The sequence below is a fragment of the Spermophilus citellus genome (genome assembly GCF_964194105.1).
Source record: "Spermophilus citellus genome assembly, chromosome: X".
Taxonomy (NCBI): Eukaryota; Metazoa; Chordata; class Mammalia; order Rodentia; family Sciuridae; genus Spermophilus; species Spermophilus citellus.
Genome location: NC_138190.1, coordinates 17,913,000 through 17,926,494, shown reverse-complemented (window position 1 = coordinate 17,926,494; position 13,495 = coordinate 17,913,000). Strand labels below are relative to the sequence as shown.

At 44.5% G+C, this 13,495-nt stretch overlaps 1 protein-coding gene across 1 annotated transcript in view; it reads right to left on the bottom strand.

The window, feature by feature from the left end:
* PTCHD1 (patched domain containing 1) overlaps positions 1-12,038 on the bottom strand; it is a gene marked incomplete at its 3' end in the record, with an annotated part of 52,282 nt that extends 40,244 nt beyond the window's left edge. Inside the window, exon 1 of the mRNA XM_081276517.1 lies at positions 11,161-12,038. Coding sequence (XP_081132643.1) covers positions 11,161-11,511 — 351 coding nt within the window. The 5' untranslated portion in view covers positions 11,512-12,038. The remainder of the gene's footprint in view (positions 1-11,160) is intronic.
* Between the last annotated feature and the right edge of the window lie 1,457 nt (positions 12,039-13,495).

Here is a 13,495-nt window from a genome sequence, read left to right as displayed (position 1 = left end):
GTTTAGACTGAACATTAGCTACCAGGTCTGTCCCTGTGGACACCTCACCTCTGACAACTGACAAAGGCTCTGTCTTTGACCAAACTCCAGTCAAGCTCCTGAACTCTCTTCCCACTTAGGCCTTGGCTTTTAGAATTCCCGATTTTATCAAGAATGCAATTAACTCCATTTAGCCAGAATCCCCTAACTCCTCATCTGATTACTCTGGGTATCTGCCAAAGTTCCTCATTTCTCTCTATAAAGTCTGCCCTGTCATTCTTTAACAAGTGCTATGAGTAATTTTTTTTTCTCTAACACAACTGGGGCACTGTCTCAGAAACACAACACATAGTTCTGATTTGTGTCTGCTGTGACTTCTGGTTTGCTTCAAAGGAAGTTTCTGCAAAGTTAAATGGCAGGTGACTTTGTGGGAAATCTCTGGAAGAAAGGAAGCTTTGGCAATCATGTATGTGGGTACAGTGGCAACATCTACCATGTGTGTGTGAGTGGGGGATGTGATTTCTTCCATCTCAGCATGTCCTTTCCTCTACTTAGCCCCTTTCTCCCGAACTCCAGCTCCTGGAGATATGCAATGGAGCAGATCCCTCTGTGCAATATACTCGCCTTACTCTGTAAACTTCAAATATTCAGATTTATGTAGTACCCTTTGTGCACTAGCTATTATAGCACTGTTCAGAATTAACTACTGAACAAATAACTTTTTCACCCTGCTTGTATCTGTTGGCCAGCTTCTACAGGGAGAGACTGCATTTTTGGAATTAGTCCTGGCAGCTAATTACTAGGATGCTTTATAGCAGTGCTCTCAAAGTGTGGTCCCTGTACCAACCAGGAGGAACAGCATCACCTTAGGGAACTGGTAGAAAAAAAATTATTAGGATCCATACCAGACCTACTAACTCAGAAACTGTGAAGGTGGAGCCCACAGTGTATGTTTAAATAGGCCTTTCAGGGGCTAGCCATTCAAGTTGGAGACTCACTGCTTTAGTTTATGGAGGCAACTGAATAGCACTGAGTATTTATTTAGGCAGGATACACAAAGTTTCAGAAAAGTTCTTCAGGTCCACCAAGCCACTACTATACTCAAAGTGTGGTTTGGAAACAGCATTCCTGGGAGCATGTTAAAAGTGCAGAATCTTGGGCCTGCTGCTCCAGATCTACTAAGTCAGAATTTGCATGTTGATAGAAATTCTCAGGAAATTCAGAAGCTCATTCAAACTTGAGAAGCAGTAGTAACCTTCACACTAAGGCTAGTTGTATTTGAGGAGATTAGGCTTAGAGAACTAGGTAGAAAGAGGAATCTTCTTTGGTGGATTTAATTTTGAGCCTAATTATTGATTTCTTTTAGAACCCTATAAAAAGAAAATTTGAGAAGTGTTGGGTGGGGGGAAGCACACTGACCTAAATGATCAGAATCCTCAGTCAGCAAATTTTTACAACATTTCAGTTTCAAAGGGCTTTACAATTATCACTTTGCCTGGTTCTCCTGATCTCTGGCAATTCTGACAACACTCTTCCCTTTGAAGTGCTTGCAGATCTACTCATGTGGGCAAGATTTCCCAGAGAAACACTGTAGTCATGTAAATTAAGTGAGAGAGAATTATCAACTCTCCCACCTAAATTGCTAGAGAATCCCTTTTTCTGGCATGCTGTGCTATAGATAGTGGTGAAGAGAACCTTGAAACCACAGCCTATAGCCTCTTAGAGCTATTAATTCCAAAGGCACTTCGCTGGGCAGGGACTGAAGGCTTTTTTTGTATGCAAGGTGCCTTCAAGCATGAATACAAGTTTCTGAGCACAGAGAAACTATCTGGAGTTGGAATGCAAAGGGCCCAGCTCTACTGACATCTAGGCCTGCCTAAGAACTTTATAAAGGAGGAGCTGTGTGCTCAGCAGTAGGATGAATCCAGTCATCTGTAATGCCTCAGATGGAGTCATTAAAAGACCAGCAAATTGCCAATCTGAGTATTGAGAATGTAGATTGAGCACCCATTATTGCCTGTTGGATCAAAGAAAAAATGCTTACATGTGTATTTACTCAACAGGCAAAAATCATTCTGAAAGAGCTAGTACATGAGAAAATAACTGTCATTTTCAAAGCAAAGAGTAATAATGATAACACAACCTACACAAGGCTATGGTTATACAGGGCCTTCACATACCTTATCTCATTGTATCCGTACCTTAAGTGGGTGAAGAAGATGCTGTGACACCAGTGCAAATGAGGAACCTGTTTCTCAGGAAGTTGAGGTGAATTGTCCAAAGTTACATACTTAGGAGAACTGAGACCTGAACTTTGTTGTTTTAATTCCAAATCCAGTGTTCTATTCACAACGGCTAATTTAAGCCTTGCTACTCCATGTGTGGTCTGCTGATCAGTAGCGTCAGCATCTCTTGAGAACTTGACACAAATGCAGACTGGAAGTTTCCACCCGAAGCCCACGGAATCAGAATCAGTATTTTAAAAAGGGATGTGTGTGCATGTTAAAAAGTCTGAGTTCAATCAAACTTCTTTCAGTGTGACCATTTGCCTAGATGTTATACCACAACAAGAATAAAAACAAAATCCAACAACTCAGATCTCACAAAAGTTAGGTATTAAATATAATAAAAGTATTCTGAGCACTTATATTGATAGCTCTATAGCAGAGATGTGTTTTTTTCCTTCTGACAGTTGGAATTGACAAAGACATGGTATTAGTGACAGTGGGAGAGCTTCACAGACAAATAGGCAAAAGAATATTCACCTTTAAAGCTGAAAAATTAATAGTTCTAGTATGTTCATTAAGCTCAGACATATGCTGGCTTTGTACCAGTATCATTTTTTAAGTTCCCCTCATAGACAATACTTTTTGTTATCCTGGGCTCACGCTAAAGAAGAGCAGGGCTAAAATAACATCAGAATGCTGATCACTTTAACATTGATTGGTATGGCTGGAAAAACCATCTGTCCTTGATTTTAAAGTGTGTTTCATGTTTACCTTTGAGTGTGAGTGTGGCCCAATGTTTTGAGATTTTGCTTCAAGCAAATAAATCCTTCTGTAGTGTGAATAGCAGACTTCCAGGATACTTATGTGAACTGCAGAGGGGTCCCCCTTCTCACATGGGGACTAAGGTCAAGATTAACTTGGACCAGAGGAAGGGAGGATGTCAGGTATTTGGTTTTCTAAGAATTTCTCCTCATAAAGTAAATGCCAGCAGGGAAGCCCAGAATGGATGCTTATCAACAAGTTTGAAACCAAGATTTGTCAAGGATGAAAGATGAAGATATATCTGAAGAAATCATGTGTTCATGCTACCAGGCAAAACATTTATTTGACCCAAAAAATCAATAGTGAAGGAGAACACATTTCCCATCCTCTAAGCCATCAAGCAGCAACAATTTATTAAGCACCTGCTGCACACTCCACATTATGCTAGGGTCTAGGAGAGATTTGGCAGTATCAGACATTGTTCCTATCTTTGAAAAATGTGTGATCTTGCTCAAGAGAAACTATAGCATGACCATATAACAAATTATATATTGGTCTGCAGTTAAGCATTAAAGAATGTGGATATAAGTGTAAACCAGGTAGATTTAGGAAAGACATGAATCTGAGAAAGCCTCATAAGTAGTAAGCATGTGAGTTGGACTTTAAATGGAGGGGGTCTATTTCTAGGGAGAACAACAACAGTATACATGTGAAGATGGGGGCTAAGAGATGGGGACATGCAGACTTCTGTATTCATAAAGAATGGACATCCCTCTCAAATGTGGAGGTTTGGCATCTAAAACCATGTGTTTTAGAATAATCTTAACCAGCATCCAGTTGTTTCTGTCAAACTAAAAAAAATAACAGCTATGCTTATTAGCTTCATGGAGATGGGACTGTGGACATCTAGTTGAGTGAAGGATGGATATCCTTTGGAAACTTGGCCCTAAATTCCTAAAGGTATAACTCTGGTTGGGTTTGAGACCCTTAAGACAGAAGTTCTTAGGGTTCCACCCATATCCTCTCAGTTCATGCTCACTTCTACATGCCAGACTTATTTACTGCAAGCACTTGTAGTGCTCTGTCTGAATATTGAAAAAAATCCAGTCATGAGGACTAATTCAGTGTATCGAAATGCCAGTGATTTATTGCCATCACAGGTGGACACATAGACTGGAGTTGGAGCTTTTTTACCCATAAGTTGGGATTTCTCAGACACATATTCTATAGTGTTTCCCAGAGTCCCAGTGAGAATGAGCCCTGGATGCCCACAGTGGATGTTTGTTTGGTATTTCCTTCCTGTTGGGCTAATTGCTACTCCCTACTTTTAGTTCCCCACTTCTTTATTGGCATTTTCTGATATCACCTCCCAAGATAACTGCTTTACACTCAAATAAATCATCTTGACTCGGTTCAAGTTAAACCTAAAGTGGAAGTCCTAACAATGGGGATCTTCTAAAATACCAGAAACAATATTCTCAAGAGACTTTCTTAGAGAGCAAGAAGATAAAAATAGCTTATCTATTCCCTTGTTGCCTTCTTTTGTTAAAAAAATGAATTCTGAAGTTGAAGGCATGACATGTTATGACATATTATTCAGGGCTTCCCATATGAAATAACAACTGGTGTTGATTTCCTTTTTCCCCCTTGTCTTTTAAAGGTTAGAGATTACTCACCTCCCCTGCTGGTCATTAAATCAGTCTGGCAGGATTCCTCAGTAGTTCTGTGGCCTTCTGGGTATGTGGTGGAGACACAGGCAGTGCTGCAGACATGCCTGCTTGCTGTGATGTGCTACCAAGCAGGTGACTTCAAAAGTCTGTTTTAAGCCTATCTCAAGTATCACTTGGGGCTCATACTGAGCCCCAAAGTCACATACCAGATGGCACATCCCACAATTCAATGTTGATCAGCTCACCTGCATCTCACAGTGCCCTAGCTCCTGTGCCATGGGATGCTGCAAACTCTCAGGAAGAAAACAAATAAATCCTGTTAGCTTACTTCTCCTCTCATTTATCATAAGGTGTTGCCAGTTAATTCTCAACTGTTCTGTGAGATTTATAGGTCTGTTGAATCCTGAGAGGTTTAGAGTTTGTGTCCACTTAGAAAAATAATCATCCTTTCCTAACTCTAATATGACATCTATGAAGATACCATGAGTCATTAAAAAATTGGGCTTCCTCTTGTGGCTTTATACTGAAATTTCAGTTTAAATGAATAACCAGTGTTTGCCCCAAATGTTTACCTGCATGGGGGAAAAAAAAAAGATTGATCCTCAAATCTAAATGAGTTAAGTGGGGTGGGCATTTGAGATACTTAGTCACACAAATGAAATGTACTTAAATGTCAGGCAACACTAGAATGAAATTGTATTATGTTATTTGGACATACTTCCTATAAAATGAAAGGAGACTGAAAAGTGACCTCAATCTCTTCTTAATTTTCCCCTAAGTGCAAAAATAAAGTGTAAAAAGCAATTGACTGGCTGGGAAAATGCACAAATGCTGCCCTTTCAGGTCTGGGCTCAATCTTTTTAAAAAGAGTATCTGCCACTTGAATAACTCACAGAAGAGACTGGACTGCCCAAGGCATCATAGCACCTGTCATCAGACAAAGAACCCTGAGATGTTAAGAGCAGATTCCTGCATCAATGTCTGCAGAGATGACCTTTAAGAACCCAAGGTTCTTTGATAACATGCTCCTTGGATGCAAGCTCTTCTTTTGTCCTTTTACATTCAGAAAAGCAAAGCAGCTGGATTAGGCAACAAAGTGTTGCCTCCTGCCCCCTTGACAGGTCACCACTCACAGTAGTCTTCTAAACTCTTAGAAGAATCCTGTCTTAAGTGGGCAACTGCTACAGATTGAGCCTTTAGGTGTGCTAATAATGGACACTCTGCTAACTGACATGTCTTAAAGGCCTGTGTCAGTTCAGCAGCTTTGCCATTCAATAAGTTAGATTGCATTCAGTTTCTTGGGTTCTTCTATAGCAGGCAGGATTTAAACCAAAGGGACAGAGTTATAGAGGGAGCAAGATTACTGCATCTTGGGGAAGATTACATTGCAAAATCTGGTGTCTGCCTAATTGCCCAAGATAGCATCACCTTAGAGATTGTAATATATTTGTCCCCAAAGTTCTATAAGATTTTATTTTTCTTTGGCATTTTTAAATTTTACATAATCAATGTAGCTGAAAAAATCCTAATAAAAACAAAAACATAAGAAGGATTTCTCTACTTTGGCACTACTGACATTTGAGGAAAGACAATTATTTGTTCTGGGGGCTATGCTGTGTACTACAGCATACAGCATCTTTGACCTCTTCCCACTAGATGCCAAAAGTACAGCCTGCCCATCACCACCATTGTGACAACCAAAAATTGTCTTCAGGCATTGCAAAATGACCTCCCCCAGCTGAGAATTACTGCCTTCCAGGTTAATTCATCAGTACTGACATCCTAAAATGGCTCCAGTAATGGAATTTTGGAACTCAGCATGGGAAGTTTGTATGCAAAGAAGCAGATAGTAAATATTTTAGGCTTTGTGAGCCACCTACAGACCCTGCTGCATAGCCTTCTTTGTTTTATATTTTTAAAATCTTTTAAAAATGTAAAAGCATTTAAGTTCAAAACTAGGCTTGAATTTGCTGAACTTAGTTGTTTTTTGTTTTTGTTTTTGGTACTGAGAATTGAACCCAGGGGCTCTTTACCACTGAGCATCATCCTCAGCCCTTTTTATTTTATTTTGAGGCAGGGTCTTGCTAGGTTGCTTAGGTGCTGAACTTAGATTGTAAAGGAAGAAATGATGAATTGGCATAATAATTGCAAGTGTTCAGATAGTTTTTGGAAATATTAGGATCTTAATGTAGCTACCAGGTCTTCGTGACCCTTAGCTAGCAGTTATGCTGTTCTACTTGGAAAGCCTGATTTAAATAACTCCAAGTTAAATTCTATTAATCTTGTTTACCATTTAATTCTATTTAATGTATTTAAATGTAAAGGACAAATAAAAGAGACTTGATATTTGAACAGACATGGAAGAACATCTGCTTAGTAAGGATGTGTCCTTCCCTTGGTTTGGGAGTAAACATCCTCTGAAGAAGGCATTGAACAAAGGAAATGTTCCTACCCAATTTTAAAACCAAATTATGTTTTGATATGCCTATAGATATTATCAAGGAATGGAAAATGGTGTCTTGGTAAAAAAAAAAAAGCCTAAAAGTTGCCAGTAAAACTGTAAAAATAAAAATGTCATTTTGAAAATATATTTTAAAGTAGTTTCTAGACAATTTTATTTAATCATCACATAAATGTTTTAGCAAACTAGGGAAGGTCCATTCAACAAGTATTTATTGACTATCTGCCAGGGACTTTTTGATGCACTGGACTTGAATCCACCTGAACCCTGCTAAAGAAAAACATGCCTATAGGAAACAGCTATGTTCAAACATCCAGTGATTTTTTTCCAGTAAATATTCTTTCTATCTTGTGTATAGCTAATTACAAATATCTAATGCTTACTTTGAGCATCTGAAATTTCTATATGTAGAATTTATTGACATCAGACAAAATCATGAAAATATACTTATCATCCAATGATCACTGAAAGAACAGTAGTGTGGGATGGGATACAAGACTTGGGTCAAATATATTTAACTTGGGTAACAAAAATGTACATTTTAATTCATTCAAGTAGTTTATCATATGAAAGGCAGAGAATTATAGTGAAAAAAAAGCACTAGGCTTGGAGTCCAAAACCCTGTATCACTGTCCTGGTTCTGTCCTTGTGTTTTTTCCATGGATAAGTCAGTTCACTTCTAAGGAATGCTTTTCTCATCTATAAAATGAGATAATGACACTTTCCCAAGTATATTACATCTAAACATACTATATGTTTATAACCTAAAAAGTAGTATAAAGGTGATAATATAAGCATAAGGAGTTAGCTACACCAATACTTTACATATATGATTCTGGGATAAATCAAATATTGTCTTGGTTATAACCCAGATCAATTATAAATGTGAGCTTGTATTTCATATTAGCTGATTATGAAAAAATATCCATAAAGCTTGTGAGGCCCTACTCTGAAATTTGCTATGACATGAACCCTGTGGATTTTCTGTTAAAAATATAATGACCCAAACTTAATTTTCTAGTGAAATGAAGACTTTTAAGATCAACACTTATTGAAAGAGGTTTAGAAATTAATAATTGAACCCTTACCGGCACCCTTACGTTCCATCCATTTTGCCCAAAATTACATCTTTGCTCCGAAATCTTCAGAGGAAACCATTGCTAGGGAGAGTGACTTCCCTCATAGTATGAGGTCAAATTCTAGATTATAGAATCAGAGTATAATTGTGTTACTTGAACAAATTTGAGAATACACCTTTGAACCAGATCACTAGGATTTTCAAATAGATTTTTTCTGTGATATTCTCAATTACATTTATAAAAAGTCAACTTGTTTTTTTTTTCATTTTCTGTCATTACCCCCCCCCCCCAGTCTATTTTAGGTCATCAAGTAGCTAAGAAGGGTAGGTTCGATGAATAGGTTCAACCCCAAAACATTGTGAGAGGAACATTATCTGTGAAGTACCCTACACAGCCCTATAAGTTTCTTCCTCTGATTTGGTAGTCCTGAGAAAGCTCCCAAGCCTTGCTTATGTTCTGACCATTTCATTTTATTTCAAATGTGATGCCACAAAACAGAGATTGCTGGGTTTTGTGTAGTGTTAATTGTTGGTGCTGTCCTTGATGCCAGCAACAAAGTTTCAGAATAACACTAGTAATGCAGTAGCAATGACTCTTTCACTCCTAACACTTTTTGTAAAGGACAAGTCATGGTGTTTCCAAATGGAAAATAAAAGAGAAAAAAAAATAAGTGCTTACTCCCACACTTTACATTACCATGACTACTGAAGGTCCATTTTCCTATCCCTCTGTTCTATACCTACCAAAAATAGGGGTTGGATGTAGAAAGAAAAATGCATATTTTGAAGGCAGTTCCCTAGGTTCATAAGTATGGGTTTTTATAAACTGTATGAACTCATTTGACCACAGAGCCATTGGCTAGAATTGAGTACTGACTGCTATTTGCCTTGATTTTGATTTTGTCAAGACATCTAGAACATGAAAAATGCACCTCATTTCTTAAAACAGTCCACTGACTCCACCACTGTCCTTTAAAGTTGCCTTTTATACAAGGAGGAAAAGCCAGCTTCACTCTATCTAGTCTCAACCTTCTCTTATAATAAGCTCTTCTTTCCTGAACTGATCAAAATTAAATAGGGAGAAAGAATCCAGTTGAAAAAAGGATTTGATATGCCTGTTGATGTCTCATTAACCTTGAGAATGAATGTGACTGGTGACTGCTTGTCACAGTGGCGTGATGGTTTGTTAGGGGGGGAAAAGCCAATGGAAGCATCTCAGGGAAAAAAATACAAAGAGAAACATCACTTAGTAGATCATTGATCAAAAAATGGGTCATTTCCAACTGTCAAAACTGGCTAAATTACAGTTTCCTTTAGCCTGTGATGAATCTACTACATATTTCTTGGGAGAGCATTTGGAGCAGTATTTATCTGTGTGTCAAAATATGTTCACTGAAGTACTGAAAAAAAAAAACCCTACTCTGATGTTGAAAGTATAATCATGAGAAAAGCAAACATCTCAGGATTAATGTTAATAAGGTTCTGCTTTAAGTGAATGTGTGTGATGATTTTTGTGCCATTAAAAATATCATGAACCACTCAATGTGGAAGGTGCTAATTCTATGGAGTCCCCAGCCAGATTCTTCTCTCTACTAATTGCTGATTGATAATGTGTTAACAGGGGAAGGAAATAATAGAGGAAAATTAGCTTTTCTCTTAGGGATAAGCAGTTACCTGGAGAGGAAAAGAGGTAGATAGTGTTCCCTAGGTTCACTAGCAGTCTCTCCTTGGGATAAGTGGACTAAAAATCTGACTGGCTTCTAGTCTCAGATCTGGACCAGAGACCCACACAAAAGCAGCATCTTCCATCTTTGGCACAAGAATCACATCTGGGACTGGTTCCTGTCTGCCCTCCCCAGAGGAGAACTTGAAGTAAACAAACCTCACAATCCCCAGGGATTCAGATGGAACATTCTCACCTGTTTTGGCTTTTGTTCCTCAAGGTTTCTACTTTTCCATGTATAGTGCTGACTCCTCTGCTTTTCTTAGGAACTTCTTGAAAGTTACCACAATTAACCTTACTTTTCACATCAGATTCCCACCTCGGGTTGGGCTGATGGCACAACGGATTTCTGTGTCACCCTCTAACCAGCTGCTCCGTTTCCTGTGCTCTTCTCAGAGCCACACAACCTGGCTGCTGCCCTCAGCCTTCTGCCTGTGCCCCTTACCCAGACCCGACGCTCAAATGCACACAAATACAAGTAGATCGATTGTTTTCCTCTTTTCCCAAGGAAGTTTTTGCATTTCAGAGGAGTGAAGCTACTGTGAAAAACGAAATAACTGCAAATTACAAACATCATTTCCTACCTCCTAATACAGATATGGCTACCTTGCTCCGGGAGGAGAGGGCAGCAGGACAGCTCCCGTCCTCGCCTGAGACCGCACTTTTTTTTTTCTGGGTGGGAGGCATTTTCTCACCAGCCCGCTTCAAATTTCTCTGCCCCTCCCAATCCCCCTCCAGCAGCCTTTCCCAAAACACTTCGGAATTAGAGGAAAGGAGGGAAAAAAAACCCTGAGGATAGGGGTGAGGTGTCTCTAAATCCCATCCCACCCACACCCCCCCCCCCCGCCGCCGCCAAACAGACTATTTTGTTGTCAAGTAGCAAGACTTTTTTGAATGTCTTCTCATTCGTTCAGCTGCTCCTTGGCCCAGTTACTCCAAAGCCTCCCTGCCCCCAAGCCCGCTGTGACCAAAACAAGCGCACCGACCACAGCACCGTGGCCGCCGCCGCCGCCGCCGCCGCCCCAACTGTTGCAGCAGCTGTGGGGTGGCCGCATAGGGCCGGGCCCGGACCCCGATGTTCCCTATCGGGTAGGCTGGGAGGCTCCAAGCGGCCGCCTTGGGGCAGGCAGTGCAGGGGAGCCCCTGCACCAACCGCCTGGGATAGGAGAGGCGGCGCTCTCAGCTGGGACCCCGCGCAGTGCCAGCCTTGCCGTGACAGCGGCGCCGGAGGAGGCTGCCTGCACCCGTCCCCATCTCACCTTTAAGATCAGGTCGGTGTGATGCTGGTCCAGCATGTTGGCTTTCTGGAAGGAGGTGACGATGACCCGGCCGTAGCGCCCAGGGGTCTGCAGGTCCGAGTAGAGCCGGTGCTTGGAGCGGTTGACCGGGAAGAGGCTGTTGACGAGGTTGCGCTCGATCTTGGCTAGGCTGTGCTGGGGCGCCAGCAGGTGCTCCACGCTTTCTTCGACCTGGTAGCGGCTGAAGCTGGCGCCGAGCAGGATGGAGATGAGCACCGGCGCCGAGGCGAAGAAGACCGGGTGACTGGCAATGAAGTGGCCGAGCCGGGAGAAACACGTCCTCAAGCCCCTGTGCAGAACCTGCCGCAGCATCCTAGAGCAGAGCGGGCGCGGGAGGAGGGCGAGGCGCACGCTCGGCGCGGGCTCGGGCGGCGGCGGCGGCGGCGGCGGCGGTGGTGGTGGCGCCCTCGGCGGCGGCGACGGCGGCGGCAAGACCCTGAGCTCTCCTGGAGCCGCGGCACCACCATCGGGGAGTCCCGCGCCGCGCCTCTGGAGGGTCCCCTCGGGCTGGAGACACGCCCTCCTGCCCGCGGCCGCGCCCGCCCGGAGAGCCCCCCAGCCTGGCGGCCTCCGAGCCGCCCCCACCCCGCCCTACCCCGTGCGCCCTCCCCAACCCCCGCCGCCTCCCCGCCCGGGGGGCTCCGGGCGGCGCTACCGCGTCTCTTTTCAGCGCGGGCGGGGCCCTGGGTAGCCCCAGCGGCGCGTCATGACCCCACTCACCCGACCCCCGAAGCCAACGACGGGGTGGCGCGGGGAGCGGCGGCAGCGCTATCGCCAGGAGACTCTGAGCGCTAGCCTAGGAACACGAGGACAGAGAATTCCAGGCTACACCCAGTCCCCTCCCCTCCTCAAAATCCCCTCCCCCGGCCCGGCCCGCCACGCTTGCCCTCCCTTCCCTCGTCCTCCTCTTGGGAGACCCAGAGATAAATAAAGAAATGGCCCGTATTTTCCAAACAAAAAGTAAAAGAGTTCTCCCTTTGCGGGGGACAGGGTGGCGGTGCGTCGGGCAGACCCGCTTAGAGCCAAGTCTCCCTAGAGGCAGAAGGGAGCAAGCTGAAGACTGCGTGCGCCCTGGCTCTCCCTGGCTCAGGTGGTGGCGCGCACTGGCTGGTGCCGAGAGGGGGTGGGGAGCGAAGACGCTCAAGCGTGGAAATCACGCCTCCTCCCAAGTAAGAGCCGTGTAAGAAACCTCAACACTGCAGCTTCGGCGGGACCACAGGGTCCGGGTGTGCATCTGAAGCATAATCACCCCACATGTGTCCGTGAAGAATCTTTCTCCAGCGCCCTAATTTAGGGTCTCTCCAGAGTGGGCAGTTCTGCTTGCAAACGCCCCCCCCCACACACACACCTTCCCACCCAGTTCCCCAATAATAAAAGTGCTGAATGACAGTCGGTTGAACCGTCTGTCGCCAGGGCTCCCGGGCTCTGGGCTCTCTGCTCTGCCTTCTCCCTCCTCCTCTCTCTGTCGTCACTGGCAGGTCTGGGGGACCTGGTGCGGCGGGGCTGGCGCGGGTGCCCCTGCGGGTATAGAGTGTTTGAGAAATGCTGGTCTGGTCAGGGAGTATGTAGCGAGGAGCCCCTTTTCAGCCTCACCCCGCCCTCTACTCCTCCACACCGGAGGGTGTGCATGTGTGTGGGGGGAAGCCTCATGTCAGACCTGGAGAGATACAGGTCTCCTAAAGTGTCGAGCCGCAGGGGGCGCGGGGGAGCCCGGGGGGCGCGGACGGCTTGGCAAAGTTGGGCGTGTGCGTGTGCGCGCCAGCAGTGAGCTAGCAGGCAGCCACTGTGGTTCCCCTCGCACTCCCCCTCGGGAGAATTCCCCAAGAAGGCGGGCGCCGGCTTCGGCCCGAGATAGACCTGCGGCGGCGGCGGGAACGGCCACGCACAGGTACAATTTAGCGCGTTACTTTGCGCGCTCCAAGCCCCTGGGTCGGTTCGCTGCAAAGCAAACAGAGCCAGATCCCGGAGACTGGGTCACTGAGGCGCCCTATCCGACTGGGGGTGGGGTGGGGACCAGGGCTCAAGGAGGTGTCCTCAGGCTCCGCGCTCCGAGCGCTCAGCCTTCCCATCCCACGCCTCTGGTTGCTTCTGCTTGGCCTCCCAAAGCCAAGGGTCCTGTGGGACGTGGCGGCGGCAGGAGGCGCGGCCCCTGGAGTGTGGCCCGCACTACTGAGCATGGACATGCATATTAATTAAAGCTGTAAGAAGTCGGAATAGGGACGGAAGGAGGAAAAGGAAGGAAGGAGAGTGAGGAAAGGAGGGAGGCTGGGAAGGAGGGAGAGAGAGAGAGAGAGAG